The 20,983-nt window shown below is 41.8% G+C and overlaps 2 protein-coding genes across 2 annotated transcripts; one reads left to right on the forward strand and one right to left on the reverse strand.

The window, feature by feature from the left end:
• Window positions 1–686: 686 nt before the first annotated feature.
• On the reverse strand, window positions 687–14,543 carry LOC124023295 (nuclear pore complex protein Nup85-like). The gene is given in 20 exon segments (XM_046337800.1): window positions 687–888; window positions 1,972–2,067; window positions 2,402–2,553; window positions 3,817–3,917; window positions 4,460–4,577; window positions 4,827–4,978; window positions 5,261–5,326; window positions 5,621–5,704; window positions 5,945–6,051; window positions 6,156–6,287; window positions 7,925–8,047; window positions 8,191–8,325; window positions 11,949–12,070; window positions 13,012–13,081; window positions 13,302–13,345; window positions 13,438–13,508; window positions 13,705–13,799; window positions 13,801–13,862; window positions 13,972–14,065; window positions 14,351–14,543. Coding segments are annotated over 20 exon segments (1,956 nt in total). The 5' UTR covers window positions 14,384–14,543; the 3' UTR covers window positions 687–789.
• A 795-nt stretch (window positions 14,544–15,338) lies between these two features.
• LOC124023296 (small ubiquitin-related modifier 2) lies at window positions 15,339–20,751 on the forward strand. The gene is made up of 4 exons (XM_046337801.1): window positions 15,339–15,493; window positions 17,695–17,826; window positions 19,754–19,825; window positions 20,110–20,751. The coding sequence occupies exons 1-4, from the start codon at window positions 15,473–15,475 to the stop codon at window positions 20,170–20,172; spliced, it is 288 nt and encodes a 95-aa protein (XP_046193757.1). The 5' UTR covers window positions 15,339–15,472; the 3' UTR covers window positions 20,173–20,751.
• The last annotated feature ends 232 nt before the right edge of the window (window positions 20,752–20,983 follow it).

Genomic DNA, 20,983 nt, shown 5'->3' on the forward strand with positions numbered 1-20,983 from the left:
GGAAACGTCTTACCCATGCTTGCACTAATACATTGCTTTTAAATCCACACTTCAGGGAGGTTAGAGAATTGGGAAAACAGTCAGTTTGCCCCTTTCCTCCCCATGTCCTCTCTCTGGTTGTCCCTGACTTGTAGCATTGTGAGGCACAATAGCTCTGTACATAGGTGTATTTATCGTCTGTAGTCAGGAGATGTGTAGAGGTCAATGTGATGTGTAAATGTCTTGAAAGATGTTTTACGATTGTACATAATGCTATTTGTTTGTTGCATGAGGAATTAAAGGATTTTTGATCTGGTGTAATTTAGCTTATTGTACTCTTTGGTCTTTGTTGTCAGTGCATTGCTTCTCTATACATAACTTAGGCTAGTAAATCAGGTTGACTTAAAGGTCATACTTATGCCGGCTTCCACAGCGTTGACTGTGAATTTGATTTGAGCGAATGTCAAGGAAATTGTTGCCAGTGCAGTTGTGCTTGTTGACAGTGCAGTGTGCTTGTCGACAGTGAGTGTGCTTGTCGACAGTGCAGTGTGCTTGTCGACAGTGCAGTGTGCTTGTCGACAGTGCAGTGTGCTTGTCGACAGTGCAGTGTGCTTGTCGACAGTGCAGTGTGCTTGTCGACAGTGCAGTGTGCTTGTGCGACAGTGCAGTGTGCTTGTTGACAGTGCACATTTGAATCCAGGCCAGTGTTCATGTCAAAACATTTCTTTATTATCAAATAGCACATTTTGATCAGACTTGATTTGTTTTATGTACAGTATAAAAAGACAAGTGCTCTTCTTTAAGTGTTGGTCAAACTTCCACTGTCCCCTCCTTAACTATGGCCATGGCCAGGTTACGAGCTAGCGCTAGCCGCAGGAGCTCAATCTTTGTCGTCTCGATGTCCTCATCCTGAAAACGCACAGGGAAACACATTTAATGGATCATCCTCATCAGAATGTTTTTAGTGATTCCATATTCAATATGATGTAATGGTGCAACTGGGCCTTCACGCTTCAGCAAACAGGAAAGGAGGGCTGCTAAACAACAATGACAAATCATGACAAGAGTTTACCAAGAAAAACTTCCAAAAGGACTAATTCGAAGTAGAAAGGAGCACTCAAGAGAAAAGTGAGCTAAAATAAATATCAGATTGTTTGTTGAGTGCTCCAACTATTACTTTCTACCTTGAATGAATCCTTTTGGAAAATGTTCTTGGTAAGCCCTTTTCATAATTATATAATACTTTATGTTAATGAAATCAACAGTCACTTTTCTGGAATACAATATTCAAATTAGGTGACAATGGAACTGTGCGATTGGCTAACTATGAAAAGTCTGTGCTAACCCCTCTCTGGAGCAGGGCCAGTTTAGCCCTGGGCTAAAGTTGATGTTAACCCATTTTAGAATGTGCAAGTGTGAATAGACTATTAGCCGTGGGCTAAGGAGGCTCTTAGTGCAGTGTGAACAGTTGCTTAACCCGGGCTAAGGAGGCTCTTAGTGCAGTGTGAACAGTTTCTTAACCCAGTTGCTTAACCCGGGCTAAGGAGGCTCTTAGTGCAGTGTGAACAGTTGCTTAACCCGGGCTAAGGAGGCTCTTAGTGCAGTGTGAACAGTTGCTTAACCCGGGCTAAGGAGGCTCTTAGTGCAGTGTGAACAGTTGCTTAACCCGGGCTAAGGAGGCTCTTAGTGCAGTGTGAACAGTTGCTTAACCCGGGCTAAGGAGGCTCTTAGTGCAGTGTGAACAGTTGCTTAACCCGGGCTAAGGAGGCTCTTAGTGCAGTGTGAACAGTTGCTTAACCCGGGCTAAGGAGGCTCTTAGTGCAGTGTGAACAGTTGCTTAACCCGGGCTAAGGAGGCTCTTAGTGCAGTGTGAACAGTTGCTAACCCCGGGCTAAGAAACTGTAGAGATTAGAGCATATTATTAAACAGTATTAGGAGATTGAAAGGGAAACAGACATTAGATAGAGGGTAAGGGGGTGTGTAACCCAGTACCTGCATGGGTCTGTCTGGGGTGGGAACACTCTTCCCTGAGGTCAGCTCCTCCAGACAGAACATCAGCTCATGAGTTTGATCAGCAGAGAAGATCACCTGCAAGAGGACAAGCCCAGAGATTAGCCAACTGACTGCAACAAAAGGCTATTAGCCTAAAGAGGCACCATCTACAAAACTACGAGCATATATTCAGACCTACAGATCTGATAGGAATCAATAAGGTAAGGAGATCTCTTAATTTAAATCATATTTATTATATAATATATTTTCTTTAAGATTACAAAGATGTTTCGCAGTTCATATTTAGTTAGTAAACCCCCCAAAAAAAGGTAAATTCAATCTATGGAATATGCTACACATTAGGTAAGTAGAAAGACGTTAATTTCAACGTTAAGTCAAGGATGGAAGTTAATGTTGTGGGCCAGTTGACCTCTTTCTGCTCCAGCAGGGGCAGGGCGTCGGTCAGCAGAGTCATCCAGAAGGAATGTGGGGCGATCTTGGCCGTCATCAGGGAGAGGAGGAGCTTGGCGGCATCCGAGAAACGCTTCTCGCCGTACAGCCGATGGAACTCACGGTACTTCCCTGCAGACAACAGGATCACATCCATCAAGGCAAAGCGTAGGAAAAACAGTTTCTCTACAGAAAGCGTTAACGCGCATTTCTTATTGGACATGTTCAGGTAGTCCATCCTGTTTCCTTCCGTAAATGGTGCCTAATGAATATGACCCAGGACAGGAGGGGAACAGAATGAACTAATGGATACAATCACATGATGCTCTCTCATTGGTATCATTGGTTACACTCATTCATATATCCTTATGTACATATTCCTTATCCCCTTACACTGTGTATAAGACAGTAGTTTTGGAATTGTTAGTTAGATTACTTGTTGGTTATCACTGCATTGTCGGAACTAGAAGCACAAGCATTTCGCTACACTCGCATTAACATCTGCTAACCATGTGTATGTGACAAATAAAATTTGATTTGATTTGATTTACACAGACACAGTATCAATGGCATAGTATGGTGTAAAATGTATTTGCCACAGTTTTAAGTATAGAACTGAGAATTGCACCGAATTCCCAGAAATGATGTGAGAACCATCTATCAGTCACACATGATGCCAGTTGGGACACCCAATATGGTCACTGTAGAATTGTTTAGAATTTGAATTCTCATTCTACTCGCTACAGCACTGGTAGAACTTGTATGGCCTAAATGTAAATACACCGTGGTTCCACTTGATTGGTTAAGAACAAGATAACATTATATACATCATAGTTCTGCCTTCATGAGTGACTAATTGTAAAGTGAGACATTACACTCACGTTACATTTCCCCAGCTGTAGGTTATCATCAGCTGTTACAACAGTATTAGGCCACAGACTGCAGCCTTATATGGACCACTTTTCTCCTACGTGAGAGAATCATTTAATAGAAAGGCCAAAATATAACATGGGTTTGATCCAGTGTGTGTGTGTGTGAGTGTGTGTGTGCGCATGTGAGTGATATGTGGCTGACTGAATGTCAAGTTAACATGCAAGACCAAGCAGGGCTCTACAATGCGACCATTTTACTGGCATATGCACCTAAATATGTTGCTGTGGGACCTGGATTTTTTATTGAAGAGCACCAGTGTGCCTAGAAAACATACAATTCTAACTTTATTACCTCAAATATATCTAGATTTGTGCTCCTGAATTTCTTTGTGTGCACCTATATTTTTCAACTTAACACACGGTGCTCCTTGTAAAACAGCTTAGAGCCCTGCCAAGGAGTGTTGGCTTGTTTGTGTGTTCACAGTCCTTCATGCCTGTGTATGTACATGTTTGCACTCCATACCTAGAAAAGTAAGCCTGTCACTGAGCAGCATGGCTGGACCCAGGTTGTCAATCAGGTCCAGATCAGAGAAGGTCCCTTTGGCACAGTAGTCCTGGAGAAACCTGAGATACAGACCATAGAGATACATCTATAGACCAGAGAGACGCCGTATATCTAGGATACAGACCATAGAGATAAATCTATAGACCAGAGAGACGCCGTATATCTAGGATACAGACCATAGAGATACATCTATAGACCACAGATACCGTATATCTAGGATACAGACCATAGAGATAAATCTATAGACCAGAGAGACACCGTATATCTAGGATACAGACGGGGTTAAACCCACGGAGGGTGGGGAGCGAGAGAGTGAGCGACTACAGGGTGGTCTGGTAGCTAGTGGTGTGGAAGCAGATGTCATGGGGGGACATCTTTGCTGCCCTTCTTGAAGTAATTCCAGATCTAACGTGGTGACTCCACTACGTAGCTTTCATCAACCCCTCATGTTAGATCAGTGGTTACATCAAGGAAAGGAGGAAGGAAGAAGGAATTTTCTAAGTATTGAAAACAGGCCGACGACTGTCCAGCAAATAAAAACAGCATTCCTGAACAGGTCACATGGTCAGGATCAGTAAAACCTCATGTAGACATACAGCACCTCTCTGATATGAGGGTGGCGAAGGCAGCATCTTTGGCTCTGATGCTCCAGGAGAGAGCAGAGCCCAGTCTGTTGTTCCTCAGGGCCTTCTTGGCCATGATCTTACAGATGCTCCTCACTGCAACACAGAGAGACACATTATACCAAAGAGTTAGGGGGTGATATACACAACAGGCATGACAGAAATCAGGGGGAGTTTGAATGTATTTTCCACGTGTGTTTTAGTAAGTGTCCATGTTGAAATTGAGGGAGTGAGACAGAATGTGGGTCTCAGTGAGAGCTTCATGCATGAGAGTAAGATGGACAACTGTTTTGGATAAGAGCGCGTGAGTATGCCTGCGTACGTACGTGTATACATCATATCTACCTTGTTCAGTCATCTGCCTCTGCTCACAGATCCTGATCACCTTCAGGGCCTTGCGCTCCGTGTCCAGAGGAACACGCTCTATCTGTAGCTCCAGGTACACACGGCCAAACTCTGGACAGTGGTCAAAGTAGTCCACAGCCAGCTGCCACAGGCTGAGGACCAGAGAGAAATAGCTGGTTAATCATGCACAGCTTAACCGATCATCCAATAGGAGCAGCACTGGAGCAGGTCAAACAGGGGAAGAGGCCTACACGCGTAGCCGACAACACTCTCTAGAAAAGATAACTACTGAACACAGTGGACCTCAGCATGTGTAGTTTTGCAGACGTGACTATATGTGTGACAGTTATCTATTAGAAAAACAGACATGTTGGCACTGGGAGTGATGCATATAGTCCAATCTATTACTAACCAGACTAGTGGGTCTGTCTCACCTGTGATGGGTGAAGAGTCCTGAGGCGTACTCCAGCAGTAGAAACTCTCTCAGGTTGGAGCCAAAACTACAACAACACAGAGAACACGTTATTATGGTCAACGGTGACGAAGGCTGCCACCGAAACACCTCAGTTTGTTCGGACCTCTGCTGCTAAAAAAACACTAAATATTTCATTGCGTGTGGGTTCTTTATTAAGTGTATGCCCTTTGAATCCGGCACCCAAATACTTCCTGTTATCACAAACATTTGAGCTGAGCACGCCAACTTCACTTTCTATGATTCTGATCAATGTTACCATGAGAACAATATTGGCAGTTAATGTCAACCCTTTCGTGGGACAGTAGTGTCCTTAACTTACTGTAGGTTGTGAGACTGGAGCAGTTTACAGTGGTCCAGTAGGTCAGTCAGATGCCCCACAAACCACCAGTTGTTGAGAGCAATGCTGGAAAGCACAAACAACATGTCATAAATATCACAACATAAGAAACTGAACAGTAGTTTACATGAGTGACAGAGGGGAAATCACATTGTGTGTCTAGCCCCCACATTTATTTCATCTTATCCACATTAACAGTTACTGTTACCTTAGCAACAACACAGCTACTCTCCCTGGGTTCTATACCATAGAAATATAATTCCTTTGGTTTCTGTATTTCTATGGTCGATAGACGCTCCTCCTCACCTGCAGTCTTTGATGACCTGGTGGATGTCAAACTCAAAGGCTGCCAGCAGGATGCTGTCCAGGGGCTCTGGGACACTCCTCGTGTCCAGGAACATGTGCATGCTAGACTGGAACACACACACATAGGACAGGACACTTAATCATAGTGTTGTGGTAAGTCCCAGGGCATACTAGTGCAACTCTGTATCATGTATAGTGTAGTAGTAAGTACCTGTGCGTAGTAGTGCAGCTCTGTGGGCTTGACAGTGGGGTGGGAGAACAGCAGTCTGGTGACCAGGAAGTGATACCAGGTACTCAGCAGCTCCTTGTACTCCAGGAGAACATCCTCATCACCAACCAGGATCTACATGGATAATTAGGAGGGTATAGATAAACCATGGATGGATACTTATTTAGGAGGGTATGGATAAACCATGGATGGATACTTATTTAGGAGGGTATGGATAATCCATGGATGGATACTTATTTAGGAGGGTATGGATAATCCATGGATGGATACTTATTTAGGAGGGTATGGATAATCCATGGATGGATACTTATTTAGGAGGGTATGGATAATCCATGGATGGATACTTATTTAGGAGGGTATGGATAATCCATGGATGGATACTTATTTAGGAGGGTATGGATAATCCATGGATGGATACTTATTTAGGAGGGTATGGATAATCCATGGATGGATACTTATATGGATGGTATTTGGAGGGTATGGATAAACCATGGATGGATGAATGTAACAACAGGTGGAACATATGGATAGTAGTTGGAAGAGACAGACAGCACCAACAAGAGATTATTTTAGCTCCTAAACAGTTCACGCTCACACAGATGCAGGTACAGAGCCAATGGACTCTACATGTACAGAGAGAGTTACTTTTGGCTAAGGTATACATCGTATACTACAGGTAGCTACACTGACGACAAAACATTTAGCTCTTTATATGACAGACTGACCAGGTGAAAGCTATGATCCCTTATTGAGGTCACCTGGTTTGCCAGCAGCATACCACCCTGCACACTACTGCTGGCTTGCTTCTGAAGCGAAGCAGGGTTGGTCCTGGTCAGTTCCTGGCTGGAAGACCAGATGCTACTGGAAGTGGTGTTGGAGGGCCAGTAGGAGGCACTCTTTCCTCTGGTATAAAAAAATATCCCAATGCCCCAGGGCAGCGATTGGGGACACTGCCCTGTGTAGGGTGCCATCTTTCGGATAGGACGTTAAACGGGTGTCCTTACTCTCTGAGGTCATTAAAGATCCCATGGCACTTATCGTAAGAGTAGGGGTGTTAACCCCGGTGTCCTGGCTAAATTCCCAACCTGGCCCTCAAAAAACCATCACGGTCACCTAATAGTCCCCAGTTTACAATTGGCTCATTCATCCCCATCCTCTCACCTGTAACTATTCCCCAGGTCGTTGCTGTAAATGAGAACGTGTTCTCAGTCAACTTACCTGGTAAAATAACGGATAAATAAAAAAAATAAAAAACCTTCAATCAGTGAAGATGAAGGGGAGGAGGTTAAAGAAGGATTTTTAAGCCTTGAAACAATTGAAACATGGATTGTGTATATGTGCCATTCAGAGGGTGAATGGGCAAGACAAAACATTTAAGTGACTTTGAACAGGGTATGGTAGTAGGTGCCAGGCGCACTGTGAGTGTGTCAAGAACAGCAACGCTGCTGAGTTTCACGCTCAACAGTTTCCTGTGTGTGTCAAGAATGGTCCACCACCCAAAGAACATCATGACAACTTGACAACTTGACAACTGTGGGACGCATTGGAGTCAACATGGGCCAGCATCGCTGTGGAATGTTTGACACCTTGTAGAGTCCATGCCCCGATTAATTTAGACTGTTCTGAGGGCAAAAGGGGTGCAACTCAATATTATGACAGTGTTCCTAATGTTTTGTACACTCTGTGGGTACCTGTCACCACACAGATGCAGGTAAAGTGTGCCAGGGCAGGTATTGGGCAGTTCCACTGACCTTACAGATGTCCTCCAGGTGGCGGTTGCTGGCAAAGGACTGGTCCTGGAGACAGTGGTCCACCTCCTCGCGCCAGTGTCTCCACTTTACATCAAACTCTGTCAGGGTCTGAGTCTCACCAGGCTACAGTAAGATGTCATAGAGGAGAGAGCGCTAGAGTTACAACCATAGAGATACATATAATATACGTCTTCTACTTGATTCTGTGGTTAAAACTGGTTGCTGTTCAGGAGGTTGAAACGTTCAGATAGAAATGCACTATGTACATTGAAGATGGGCATCTTCATGAGCAAGTTGTCCAGCAGCTTGAACATGACCCTGGCTGCAGGCTGCAAAGCTGCCTGTTTCACCAGAACCTGCCTGGCCTCGTCCATCCGGCCCTGCAGCACGTAGCTGATCACCTGGAGACACAGAGGGGGGTTCAATAGGGGACAAAGAATATCTGCATACAGACTAGTGCACAAATAAACATGAATAGCAGATTACACAGATATAAGTTAAAGGAGTTCAACTGGGCAAAGATAAAATACATAGTATATCAACGAGTTTATTTCAACCACATTGGAAGTAATCATGGAGAACCATTTAAAAAGGCAAATTCACTGGAGGTCTTGAGGATCCACTAAATTAGTTTTGATCAAACAGGGCTCTAAGCTGACAGTTTATTTTTTATAAGGAGCACATGTGCTCGTAAATTGAAAAATGTAGGAGCACACAAAGAAATTAAGGAGCACAATGAAAGTATTTGAGCAAGTGTTTTTATGATAAGAAATTAATAAAAGTTTAAGAATAAAAGTTTGTTGGAGTGTTCCATACTCAATCAATTACAATGTACGAGAGGTAGACCGATGAATCAGAATGGCCGATTAATTAGGGCTGATTTCAAGTTTTCATAACAATCGGAAATCGGTATTTTTGGACACCGATTTTGCCATTTCTTTTTTTTACACCTTTATTTAATCTTTATTTAACCAGGCAAGTCAGTTAAGAACACATTCTTATTTTCAATGATGGCCTAGGAACGGTGGGTTAACTGCCTTGTTCAGGGGCAGAACGACAGATTTTCACCTTGTCAGCTCAGGGATCCAATCTTGCAACCTTACAGTTAACTAGTCCAACGCTATAACCACCTGCCTCTCGTTGCACTCCACACGGAGACGGCATGTTACGCAAATGCCGTAAACCAAGGTAAGTTGCTAGCTAGCATTAAACTTAACTTATAAAAACAATCAATCATAATCACTAGTTAATTACACATAGTTGATGATATTACTAGATATTATCTAGCGTGTTCTGCATTGCATATAATCTGACTGAGCATACAAGCATCTGACTGAGCGGTGGTAGGCAGAAGCAGGCGCGTAAACATTCATTCAAACAGCACTTTCGTGCATTTTGCCAGCAGCTCTTCGTTGTGCGTAAAGCATTGCGCTGTTTATGAATTACTTCAAGCCTATCAACTCCCTAGATGAGGCTGGTGTAACCGAAGTGAAATGGCTAGCTAGTTAGTGCGCTCTAATAGCTTTTCAAACGTCACTCGCTCTGAGCCTGTGCTGGTTTCCCTTGCTCTGCATGGGTAACGCGGCTTCGAGGGTGGCTGTTGTCGTTGTGTTCCTGGTTCGAGCCCAGGGAGGAGCGAGTAGAGGGACGGAAGCTATACTGTTACACTGGCAATACTAAAGTTCCTAAGAACATCCAATAGTCAAAGGTTAATGTAATACAAGTGGTATAGAGGGAAATAGTCCTATAATAACTACAACCTAAAACTTCTTACCTTGGAATATTCAAGACTCATGTTAAAAGGAACCACCAGCTTTCATATGTTCTCATGTTCTGATCAAGGAACTTAAACATTAGCTTTCTCACTTAATTTCTTCTCCAACACTTAGTTTTGCATTATTTAAACCAAATTGAACATGTTTGATTATTTATTTGAGGCTAAATTGATTATCGATGTATTATATTAAGTTAATATAAGTGTTCATTCAGTATTGTTGTAATTGTCATTATTACAAAAAAATATATAAATATATATATATATATATATAAAAAAGTATTATTATTGGTCCTCCAATAATCAGTGCTGAAAAATCATAATCGGTCAACCTCTACAATGTACCCTCCAATATGAGTCATTTAGGCGAGACAATGTTCAGCTGCCCCTTTGAGTTCCACGACGTCTCTTTGCTAGCAGTTGAGCAAGCTCAAACTAACATTGAAAAACCACATAGCATGTGAACAAAACAATGTAAATAGCCAAGAAATATGAGAAGAAAGTCACACTTTAGTAGACTTTCAGGTGAAATCAACCAACTTCTACGCTGTGCGCTTCTAAAAATGTATTTTTCAGCACTTCACTCAGTGCTGCTCGAGGTGGGAAAGCTAAACTCAGCAAAAATAATACTCTGTCAACTGCGTTTATTTTCAGCAAACTTAACATGTGTAAATATTTGTATGAACACAACAAGATTCAAAAACAGACAAACTGAACAAGTTCCAAAGAAATGTGACTAACAGAAATGGAATAAATGTGTCCCTGAAAAAAGGGGAGGATCAAAAGTAACAGTCAGTATCTGGTGTGGCCACCAGCTGCATTAAGTACTGCAGTGCATCGCCTTCTCATGCTTCTCATGGACTGCACCAGATTTGCACGTTCTTGCTGTGAGATGATGTTACCCCACTCTTCCACCAAGACACCTGTAAGTTCCCGGACATTTCTGGGGGGGAATGGCCCTAGCCCTCACCCTCTGATCCAACAGGACTCAGGCGTGCTCAATGGGATTGAGATCCGGGCTCTTCGCTGGCCATGGCAGAACACTGACCGTCCTGTCTTGAAGGAAATCAGCCATACTGCTTGTTATGTGCGTGGTGGCATTGTCATGCTGGAGGGTCATGTCAGGAGGAGCCTGCAGGAAGGGTACCACATGAGGGAGCTGATGTCTTCCCTGTAACGCACAGCGATTCAACGATAAAGGCGAATCTGACCATTACTCCTGGTGAGACGAAACTGCGACTCGTCAGTGAAGAGCACTTTTTGCCAGTCCTGTCTGGGCCAACGACGGTGGGTTTGTGCCCATAGGTGACATTTATGCCGGTGATGTCTGGTGAGGACCTGCATTACAACAGGCCTACAAGCCCTCAGTCCAGCCTCTTTCAGCTTACTGTGAACAGTCTGAGCACTAATGGAGGGATTGTGCATTCCTGGTGTAACTCGGGCAGTTGTTGTTGCCATCCTGTACCGGTTCCGCAGGTGTGATGTTCGGATGTACCAATCCTGTGCAGGTGTTGTACACGTGGTCTGCCACTGCGAGGACGATCCACGGTTCGTCCTGTCTCCCTGTAGCGCTGTCTTAGGCATCTCACTGTATGGACATTGCAATTTATTGCCTTGACCACATCTGCAGTCCTCATGCCTCCTTGCAGCATGCCTAAGGCACGTTCACGCAGATGGGCAGGGACCCTGGGCATCTTTCTTTTGGTGTTTTTCAGAGTCAGTAGAAAGGCATCTTTAGTGTCCTAAGTTTTCATAACTGTGACCTTAATTGCCTACCGTCTGTAAGCTGTTAGTGTTTTAACGAACATCCCACAGGTGCATGTTCATTAATTGTTTATGGTTCATTGAACAAGCATGGGAAACAGAGATAAACCCCTTACAATTAAAATCTGTGAAGTTATTTGGATTTTTACGAATTATCTTTGAAAGACAGGGTCCTGGAAAAAGGGACGTTTCTTTTTTTGCTGAGTTTATATGGTATTTGTAGTGCTGTGTGTGATTAGCTACCAGCTATGAAACAAAAACAGAACGTTTACTTTGAAAATGGCTACGGCAGCATTTTTTGTGTTACTATGAATCACATGCTCGCTCATACATTACTTTTTCAGTTCGCACACATCTATTTTTAGGCACATTTGAGTAAAATGGTCACGCTGTAGAGCCAAAAATCAGCCTGACGTATCTACGCACTGGGCCAATAGCATTTAAAAAATGCAGAGAGAGACAGGAGAGGGGTGTATGTGTACGTACCACGTCCCAGTAGGCCTGGTGCTCTGCGGGGCTCTCACTCGCCAGCACCTCCCTGGCCTTCTCATCCACGTCAGCCTTGTGCAGCCTCACCCAGTCGAGCAGGTGGAGCACCAGGGAGCCAGCTAGAGGGTCACATACAACAAACAGGGTGCAGAAAATATTAAAGTTCTGTTCACACCATAGAGATAGATGACTCACCCCTTTTAGCATGGACAATGAGGGCTTCCACCATTTAATTTGTCAACTGGGTGGGGATTTATACGAGTTTGGACAGGGGTCGCGTTAGCTTTCAGAAATCAGCATTTTCAAAACTCAGACCATAATTTTTTTTGTTGCATTTTTAACCATTTAACCTGCGTTTCATATTGAAAGTCAACCGTGCTTTTTGGCTTCACTAGAGTGATCAGGGGCTTGCAACTATTGTTTCTTTACACAAAATACATTCGTGCAAAATCATTTTCATCAGCTGACAGAGGTGCAACGCTATTTGGCAAACAGCCAGACATAATTAATTAAATTAGCCTACAATAAAAAAGGTATTTTTGCAAAGACGATGCATGGCCATCATATTTCTAATGTTTCACTTGAAGTTAATACTGCATTTTAACTTGCTACTGGAGAAAAACTTAACTGGAAGAAAGTACCGGAGAAAAGTAGCCTACACATCAGCCAGGGCACTGATGATCCAATGACAAGAGCAAATATATTTCATCCAAGTGGAGAAGTGGAACTGAAGCACAAAATTAGTAATTTTACAAATCATGATTATTTGAGCAAACCTGAAGCCGAGCAGAATTTACAATAAGAAGCATTTTAAATCTGTGTGAAAAATGCAGAATCCTACGTTAACGCGACCCCTGTGGGAGCAATCGGCCAATGAAAAATAAGAAAATGGATTACGTTAAAATGGAGATAGCCTCAATGGTGCTGCCCATGCTATCACAGACACTGTAATGGCACAGATACAAATATTAGTCTTCTATCTAGCTCTATGGTTCATACCTAGATGATGCTTGTGTGTCCAATGCAACATCAAGGTTGACACACAAAATATAAACTCTACCTGGAGCTGCATCGATGAACAACACTTCACAAAGATTCCAGATCAGCTCTACTGCCAGCAGGATTGACACCTATCATGAAAAACAGGAGAGAAGAGTGTTGCCAAGGGAATCATTATGATACACTAAAACAGTCTGAGTTGTGTAACATTACAACGGTGTTCATCTTCATCATTGATGCAAGATCATTTTCTCACGTTTGCTGATTCAATGTTATATTACTTGGGTTATGTTTCCTTGACATAAGGGTAAGTGGTTAGTCAAACTGAATAGGCACAGACAGGTACTTTACCTGATTTCCATACTGTGTAGCCAATGCTGCATCTTGTGTAGAAACTGCAAAGTGAGAGGAAATAGCATGTTACTTAAGTCTTGTCTATGAACTGCATTGATAAACATACGATTGTTGAAATGTTGCCATACTATACCTGCGACTTGCTGGAGTTCCTCCATGCATGCTCGAATCACAGACCTGTAGTTCTTGCTAATACTGACAAACCTGAATAAATAAGTGAAATTGATAAACGAGCACACCCATTACAATGCAAAACATTTAGATTACTATGAGATTAAGTCACACACATCACCACTGTTTGGTTATATTTAGAACCAGGAGTTTTTCCTGACCTCATGACAAAGGAAAACTCAGAGCCCTAGTTTGAATTACAAGAGAAAGTAGTCTATCCCATCCTTACTGGGGTTTCTTGTTCTTGCTGGGCAGATCCTCTCTGATCCTCTGCAGACCAACAAAGATGTGATGGGACTCATTGAAGAGTTTACGCAAAATCGGGGGAATAGATGTCCTCATCTTTCCTGACCTCGTGGACAAAGGGACAACCCCCTGCAGATCCACCTGAAGAGACACACATGGAGAGTGGGTTAGAGAGGAGGATGCTTTGTACTTTGACATGATTTGAGTCATGACTTTACTACCAAGTTATACATTCAACTCTCCTATCTACCTGATGCTTTGTAAATGGTCTCATAAACCAGGATATCTCCAGGACCCCACACAAATCCCAAGTGTTTTTGGTTGCTGTCGAACCCAGGGATAGGCTGAAAGAGAGAAACGTCTCGTTAGTTTATTTATGTGGACATAGCTAGGTGATTAACCGTCTAGACATTATTCTGCCTTGCTGCCAGTATCTTTCAACCCACTGAAACGAGTCATCACAAATGACAAATAAACATTGTGCAGTGATGCCAGTATTATTGTGGACACTTGAGCTCAGAGACGTTTGAATGAAGTGTCAGCTAGTTAGCGAACTAACGTTAGCAAGTTGCATAGCCTGCCCTGGACACATTTTGATTCCACAACAACAGAGCACAAGCGGTACTTACAGTAGTTGTTGGCTCCACATCTACCTCCTCCATTACCACCCACTTTAATCAAATCAATAAGGTGAATCAATAAATATAACTTAATCCACGAGCGATACAAATACTGACATTTCAAATAATATAATACAGAAATTAGGCGCTTCAACCATTCAGCTGAAGGACCCCAAAGCGTGCGTGCGTATGTCTGATGTCATAGGAATTCTGTGTCGTGCCTGACTAGAAATGCAAGCTTGCACTAAAGGGAACACAATTACTCAGTTGTCAATTTGACAAGTAATGTCACCATGAGAATATATTATTCCAATTAATAAAATCGATTTATACCAATATCTACCAATTATAATGTTTTGGTACTAATTTGCTCAAAGTAGGAATAACTTATGGCCACCAGATGCAAACAGTTATTTATTTACCCTAATGTGCAGATTTTAGTCATAATTAATTGTCGAATGAAAGGCTCCTCATAACATTTAGGCTATTTTCAATGGCATACTAGGGAAATATGGCATTTTTACAATGTTGCACCATTCTGGACCTTATCAACATCCATCTAATACTGTGTGGGCAACATTAGTTTCTTGCTGGATCATGTCTATTTTGGTACAAGTACTGTACAACCAAATATTTCATTGTTCCATCTGTGGTACAACTGCATAATTTGTTGGCTGAATGTTATGGTCTATAAAAACAAGATGGCTACTGAGGATCAGTCCTCTCTTCCATGACAAAATTCCAGAATGGTTTAAATTCCCAAACATTGACCTTTTAGTACTCTTTCTTAAATAACCTGATTTTTATTGCGCAAATGTACAGCAATGGCACGGTTAACATCAAAGCATTAGGACGTTTTCGGTGAATATTTTCATAAAACAAAACAAAAGGGAACGTGTTATAAATGCGCGTGCACGTGTTACAGAAACGCGCATTACGACATTCCCGCCCTCTGCCAGCGCTCAACATCTTACCCTGTGACCAAGGTTGGCCAATGAATGTGAAGTACAGGGCACGAGCATGTGTTTGTGATCGCGCACGTAGGGCCGGTATTTTAATCGGGAGCGGGTACGTGCGCGTACACGTCTATTTCGTTGTGTGGCGGCGTAGAGAAGCGCAAATAGAGTAACCATGGCTGACGAGAAACCCAAGGTGAGTTGCTTGAAAATATGCTTACATCTCATCACATTTTTTTTACATACATAACTCAAATAGAACTAAGGAAAAATGTACATGTAATATTTCCTTACTTGAGATCTTAGTAGACTCAAGTTTTGAAAATGCAAGTACTCCATTGGAGACACCGGAAGACCTGTGCACGCGCCTGCATGGGCGCGTGGCTTGCTGCTTGAATCGCAGCCAACTAGCGTTTGCTAGCTGAACATGACAGTAAGCAATGCATGCACTCTCTTCAGTTCTTAATCTTTTGTATTTGCAAATGTAATCTGACAAACTCAGTTCAGATCCAAGTGGTTGTATCAGTCATCACTTTGTCAATTTCTTCAGTTGCAAACTTGTTACATTCATTCATGGCTACAGCAAGGGTCCCTCTCATCTGCTTATGGAGCCAGCTATCACAGCATGTTACAAATGAGTGAAATGGTGTGACTGAGACAGTGTTAAAAACCATGTTTATGTGTTTTCATGTGTAAAAGTATGATCAATATTTTGAAATGCATCGTGTGTGTGTGTGTGTGTGTGTGTGTGTGTGTGTGTGTGTGTGTGTGTGTGTGTGTGTGTGTGTGTGTGTGTGTGTGTGTGTGTGTGTGTGTGTGTGTGTGTGTGTGTGTGTTGACCAATGATCAGATGTTTGACACATACATGTTTAATATGTGTCCTCATATGGATGAATTCCAGAATGTGTAAAGCACCTATCCTGTAGTCAAGCATGATAAATTCCACTCTGTAGACTAAACATTGTCCAAAAACACTTCTTGTCTCATTACATTGCCACAGCGTCATAACTTTTAGAACAAGTAAATAATAGTCAAGACAGATTAACTTGCATGTCACTGCTGAACTATCCAATGCCCTTGTAAGTGTTCTATAAAACTTTAAATATTTGGTCTATTTTCACTGTTCAGAAACTGCTTATATTCAGACAGTACACTGCTGACAAATACTCTGTGTAAATGTTTCTGCTGGCCTAAAATCAATGATGGTCATATCATGGTTGCCATTAGCCTGGGACCTGACTAATAATTTGCTTTGCATCAACTGTATCAGCCAAGCAACAATTGTATCTGATCGTCCCAGGCAAGGTTAACATTAGCTGCTTTTATCAACGCTAGTATTCACACACTAGTATTCACACACTAGCGTTACTAGGAATTACCTTGCAAAAAATGGAATAGTCTGCAAGAATACAGAAGTTAAATAAAATTCAATTTCAACTTACTCTGTTGATTGTCTGTAGGGCTGGTATTTATGCAGAGGGGACATTGAGGAAAAAACATCTAATAGAACATTCAGAATTTCCAAACGTGGGTCTATTGTAGACCCAATTACTCTCCCCTTACCTCGTGTCAAAATAAAAGTCCTGCACGGCCCCATACCAGCACAAAAGATAGCAAGAACTTTTATTTTGACATGAGGTAAGCAGAGAGGAACTGACCTCGCTGAGGAACTGCATGGGTCGACAACAGATCCACGTTTGGAAAGTGTTTAATTATACGTTCCATTAGATGTTTGTTTTTTCTCAAATTCCCCCCAACATAAGGTCGAAGCCTACAGACAATCGGCAGAGTAAGATGAAGGTTCATTTTATTTAACTTCTGGCTTTTGGTGGACTATTCTGTTTTTTGCAAGCTAATTCCCATCAACCCTAGTGTGTAAATACTAGCGTTTCTAAAAGCAGCTAGGTTACCTTATATTGTATTCAGTGTTTGTCTATATGAGCTAGCCATGTTTAAAGCTGCAATATGTCACTTTTTGGGTGACCTGACAAAATTCACATAGAAATGTGAGTTATAGATATGTCATTTTCATTGAAAGCAAGTCTAAGAAGTGTTAAATATGTTATGTGTGCTATTTCTATGCTTCCCATTCTTCAGTTTACTTTTTAGTCTTTTACTTTTTTACTTTTGTACACCAGCTTCAAACAACTGAAAATACTATATTTTTGGTTATGGAAAAGATATTTCACAGCGGTTTAAATGGTACAATAATTCTCTACACTATTCTTGCTTTTGTTGTCACTTAAACTGAAATTAGGTGGACTATTTGACTTTTAACAGGCTTGATTATTTGTCACATGTAATAGTGGGTATCATGGTAATTCTAGACATTACATTTATACAGTATCTGCGTTTCATCTCACTGAATACACCCCCAATGTTTGTTGTGTCCATCAGGAGGGAGTGAAAACAGAAAACAATGACCACATAAACCTGAAGGTGGCGGGACAGGATGGGTCGGTGGTGCAGTTCAAGATCAAGAGACACACGCCGCTCAGCAAACTCATGAAGGCGTACTGTGAGAGACAGGTGAGTCTGACATGGCAACCATGATGATGCCACTGAGTGCACAACATCAGCAGCGGTATCAGAGGGCAAGGTTGAGCTACTACCATATTGGTTATACCTATCAAGGTTATACCTGATCAAGGATCAGGTCCCGCTCTGTCCTTGTCATTTATTCATTGTGATCTAAACGGGCCAAGTCAAAACTGGTCCTATGTCATCATTCTCCTCCAGAGAGGAAGAGGAATGACTAATATTCCTGCACAATGTCTATTTAGAATTTATTATCGCACACTGTATTGCACAATTCCCTGGCACATTTGTAAATATCCTACTTCAATTTGTTTGAGTGCCTCCTTGTATCTTAGTAACATTTTAATCCTCGTTTTTATTTATTGAGTTTTCTTTTTAGTAGTCTTTTATTTACTTAATTACTTTCCTATTGTCGAGAGGTGTACCTGTAATTAAGCATGTATTTGCACTGTGTACTCCACGTATGTCATGTGTACAGGTATATGACTAATAAACTTGAACTCTGAGATGCTTTATGACTATGGGCCCACAAACTTTTCCCTAATGACCTGACCTGAAAAAAGTCCTGACCCTAACTATGGGAATACAGGGGTTGATGAAAGATGACAGCTCATATTATCCATTGAGGACAAGGAAACTCATTGAAGAGAAAACACAATACATGCACCATTTTATACACTTGTATCTCTTTGATCTGTTCACTGTCAGATGTAGTCTACATTGTCTGTGACAGGAGACGAGCGCTATGGGCTGTGTTGTCTTCATCATATTATCATCTTCCTTTTCATCGTCCTCATTATTCCAGTGTCCAGCTCTATGTGTGGTTAAGACCGTTGGGCCACTAACTGGAAGGTCGCTGGTTCGAATCCCTGAGCTGAATAGGTGAAATATATTTTTGGTGTCTTTGAGCAAGGCTCTTAACCCTAATTGCTCCTGTAAGTCGCTCTGGATAAAGCGTCTGCTAAATGACTCAAACGTAATTTAGTAATGACTCTGTATTGTCCACTCTTCTGATTTTAGTTCTTGAAAGACTTTTTATTTGGTCAAATACCCTTTATTTTAATATGCACCAAATGTACTTGTCATATTCAATGCAATGTGCATTAGTAAGGCTTAAGCTTAACTTGCCTATCTCTCTGGCTGTAGGCTGATTAGTAAATACTAAGCCTTACTGCTGAATCATTATGGCCAATCTGATCTGTGCTATTTATGAGCTTACAGGCTAATTGAGGGGATTTACACTGCATTACCTAATAAGTACTTTTAAAATAGGGTTCTTGGCTTTGGATTCTCCCAACATATCAAATGTCTTTTTGTTCTCTTCCCTTGTGCTCTTGGAGCTGTTCTGTTTTACATGTCTTTTTGAATGATTGTGTTCATGCTGCTTGCACTGGCAAGTACAGAGATGTAGAGATGGAGGCAGAGATGTAGCAACTGAGCCTTTGCTCTCTAGTGCTAGGCCTGTCTTATCCAGGCTTGCCCAGGCCTAATCTCAATGCAGTGTGTGCGTGCCCACCCATAATGGATCTTGTGTGTCTCTTTAGACCAGTGAAGTCATGGAAGTAGGCCAGGCTCTACAGGCTTTGTTGAGTAGAAGCCACTTCCTCCCTATCCTGTTGTTTCTACCTTTATCTGATAAAAATGATGTCGGCCAACGTGGATATGGAGTGGCAATATAGTAACGCCCTTCCCTATCTCCTTATTCCTTCCTTTCTGCAGTGTTTTCATTCACAAAGTAGAGAAGCGACAGGAGTTGTTAAAGGAATGACTAACCTTGCTTCCTCAGTGCCGTACACTATTAATGGATTGCTTGGCAAGGGTTGGGGAAACGTTGTTTTCTTTGGACATTTTACTTGGAGAGATTGTTTTGTGTCAGACAGTTTAATGGAATTTAGTGTCTGTGTGTCTGTGTCTGTAGGGGTTGACAATTAGGCAAATCCGGTTCCGGTTCGATGGACAGCCTATAAACGAGACAGACACACCTGCACAGGTAATCCTGGAGTCTCATGGGAGGAACTGATTTGTTACATCAATTCACTCTACTTCGCTTGAACAACACCATTCCAGCAATAATACATTAGACGTTCCTCCCTGTTTTGAGAATACCAATGAACATTTGTGCATGTCAAAAGAATGTTAAATGCAAAATGTCTTCTAACGAAAGTTTTCCATTCACGGCTAATTTATGTACATTTTTGTCATGAATGACATGTCATCTAATGAAATTGGGTTTTTATATCAAATTGACTTAATTTCCTTCCTTTTTCGTGACAGTTGGAAATGGAGGATGAAGATACGATCGACGTTTTCCAGCAACAGACAGGAGGCCTCTACTAGCATGTCAAGTACTCCCCACATCTTCCTCCACCCCCAGACGGCTGCTTTGCAGCTTGTCCCATTTTCCACCACAGAACCAATACCATGTGGAAGACTTCCTGCTCACAGTTATACATAACTGTTGATGTATAGTGTTTTCATTCTTGCCTTTGTTTCCTTCCTGTTTTGTACATAAACAACCTCCTCTAAAACAACTCAGATTTGAGTAACATTCATACAAGGTGTGCTGCGAATAAACGCAACAAGATCCAGCTCTTAAAAAGTCCATTGTTTTGGTGACTTGTTGGTTCACTTATTCAGAGATCAAGAAAAGCTATTTTCCACCCATTCACTGTTTGAGAGTAAGACTGGTTTGTTATTCAACTTAATTTTCTGTTGTCGATTTCAGAAAATTGGTTTTATATCTTTTTTATAATAGTAGTGGTTGTGTAGAATGAAACACGTCTTGAACATAGTTTGACTAGGCCATGCTTGTAATAAGGAAACCCTGAAGAGATGTTTTAGTCCAGGTAAACATCTGTATTGTCTCATAAATGTCTTGTTAAAATAAAGTTATTCTCTCTTTTTAACCAAACTCAATTTATTTTGTCTCTGTTTCGTTGGTGACTGGGTCATTAAAACTGGTGAAAATATTTGTAATCATTCATTTTAAGAGTGTGTCCTTGTGCGTACAACAGCTCATGCTCACCAATCCCCTTTTCAGTATGAAAACATAATTATGGAGATTTTATCAGCGAAAAACCAACACAGTGATTGAACTGTAAAGCTTGATGATCTCCACTGACTGTGTATAAAATACAACGTAGCAATG

Source organism: Oncorhynchus gorbuscha, unplaced genomic scaffold (genome assembly GCF_021184085.1).
Source record: "Oncorhynchus gorbuscha isolate QuinsamMale2020 ecotype Even-year unplaced genomic scaffold, OgorEven_v1.0 Un_scaffold_1578, whole genome shotgun sequence".
NCBI lineage: Eukaryota > Metazoa > Chordata > Actinopteri > Salmoniformes > Salmonidae > Oncorhynchus > Oncorhynchus gorbuscha.

What these genes read in the sequence shown, in the direction of transcription:
- LOC124023296 (XM_046337801.1), top strand. Translation starts at nt 15,473, where the DNA reads ATGGCTGACGAGAAACCCAAG. An exon ending in AGGCGTACTGTGAGAGACAG is followed by an intron (nt 17,827 to 19,753) that starts GTGAGTCTGACA and finishes CTGTGTCTGTAG; the next exon opens with GGGTTGACAATTAGGCAAAT. An exon ending in AGACAGACACACCTGCACAG is followed by an intron (nt 19,826 to 20,109) that starts GTAATCCTGGAG and finishes TTTTCGTGACAG; the next exon opens with TTGGAAATGGAGGATGAAGA.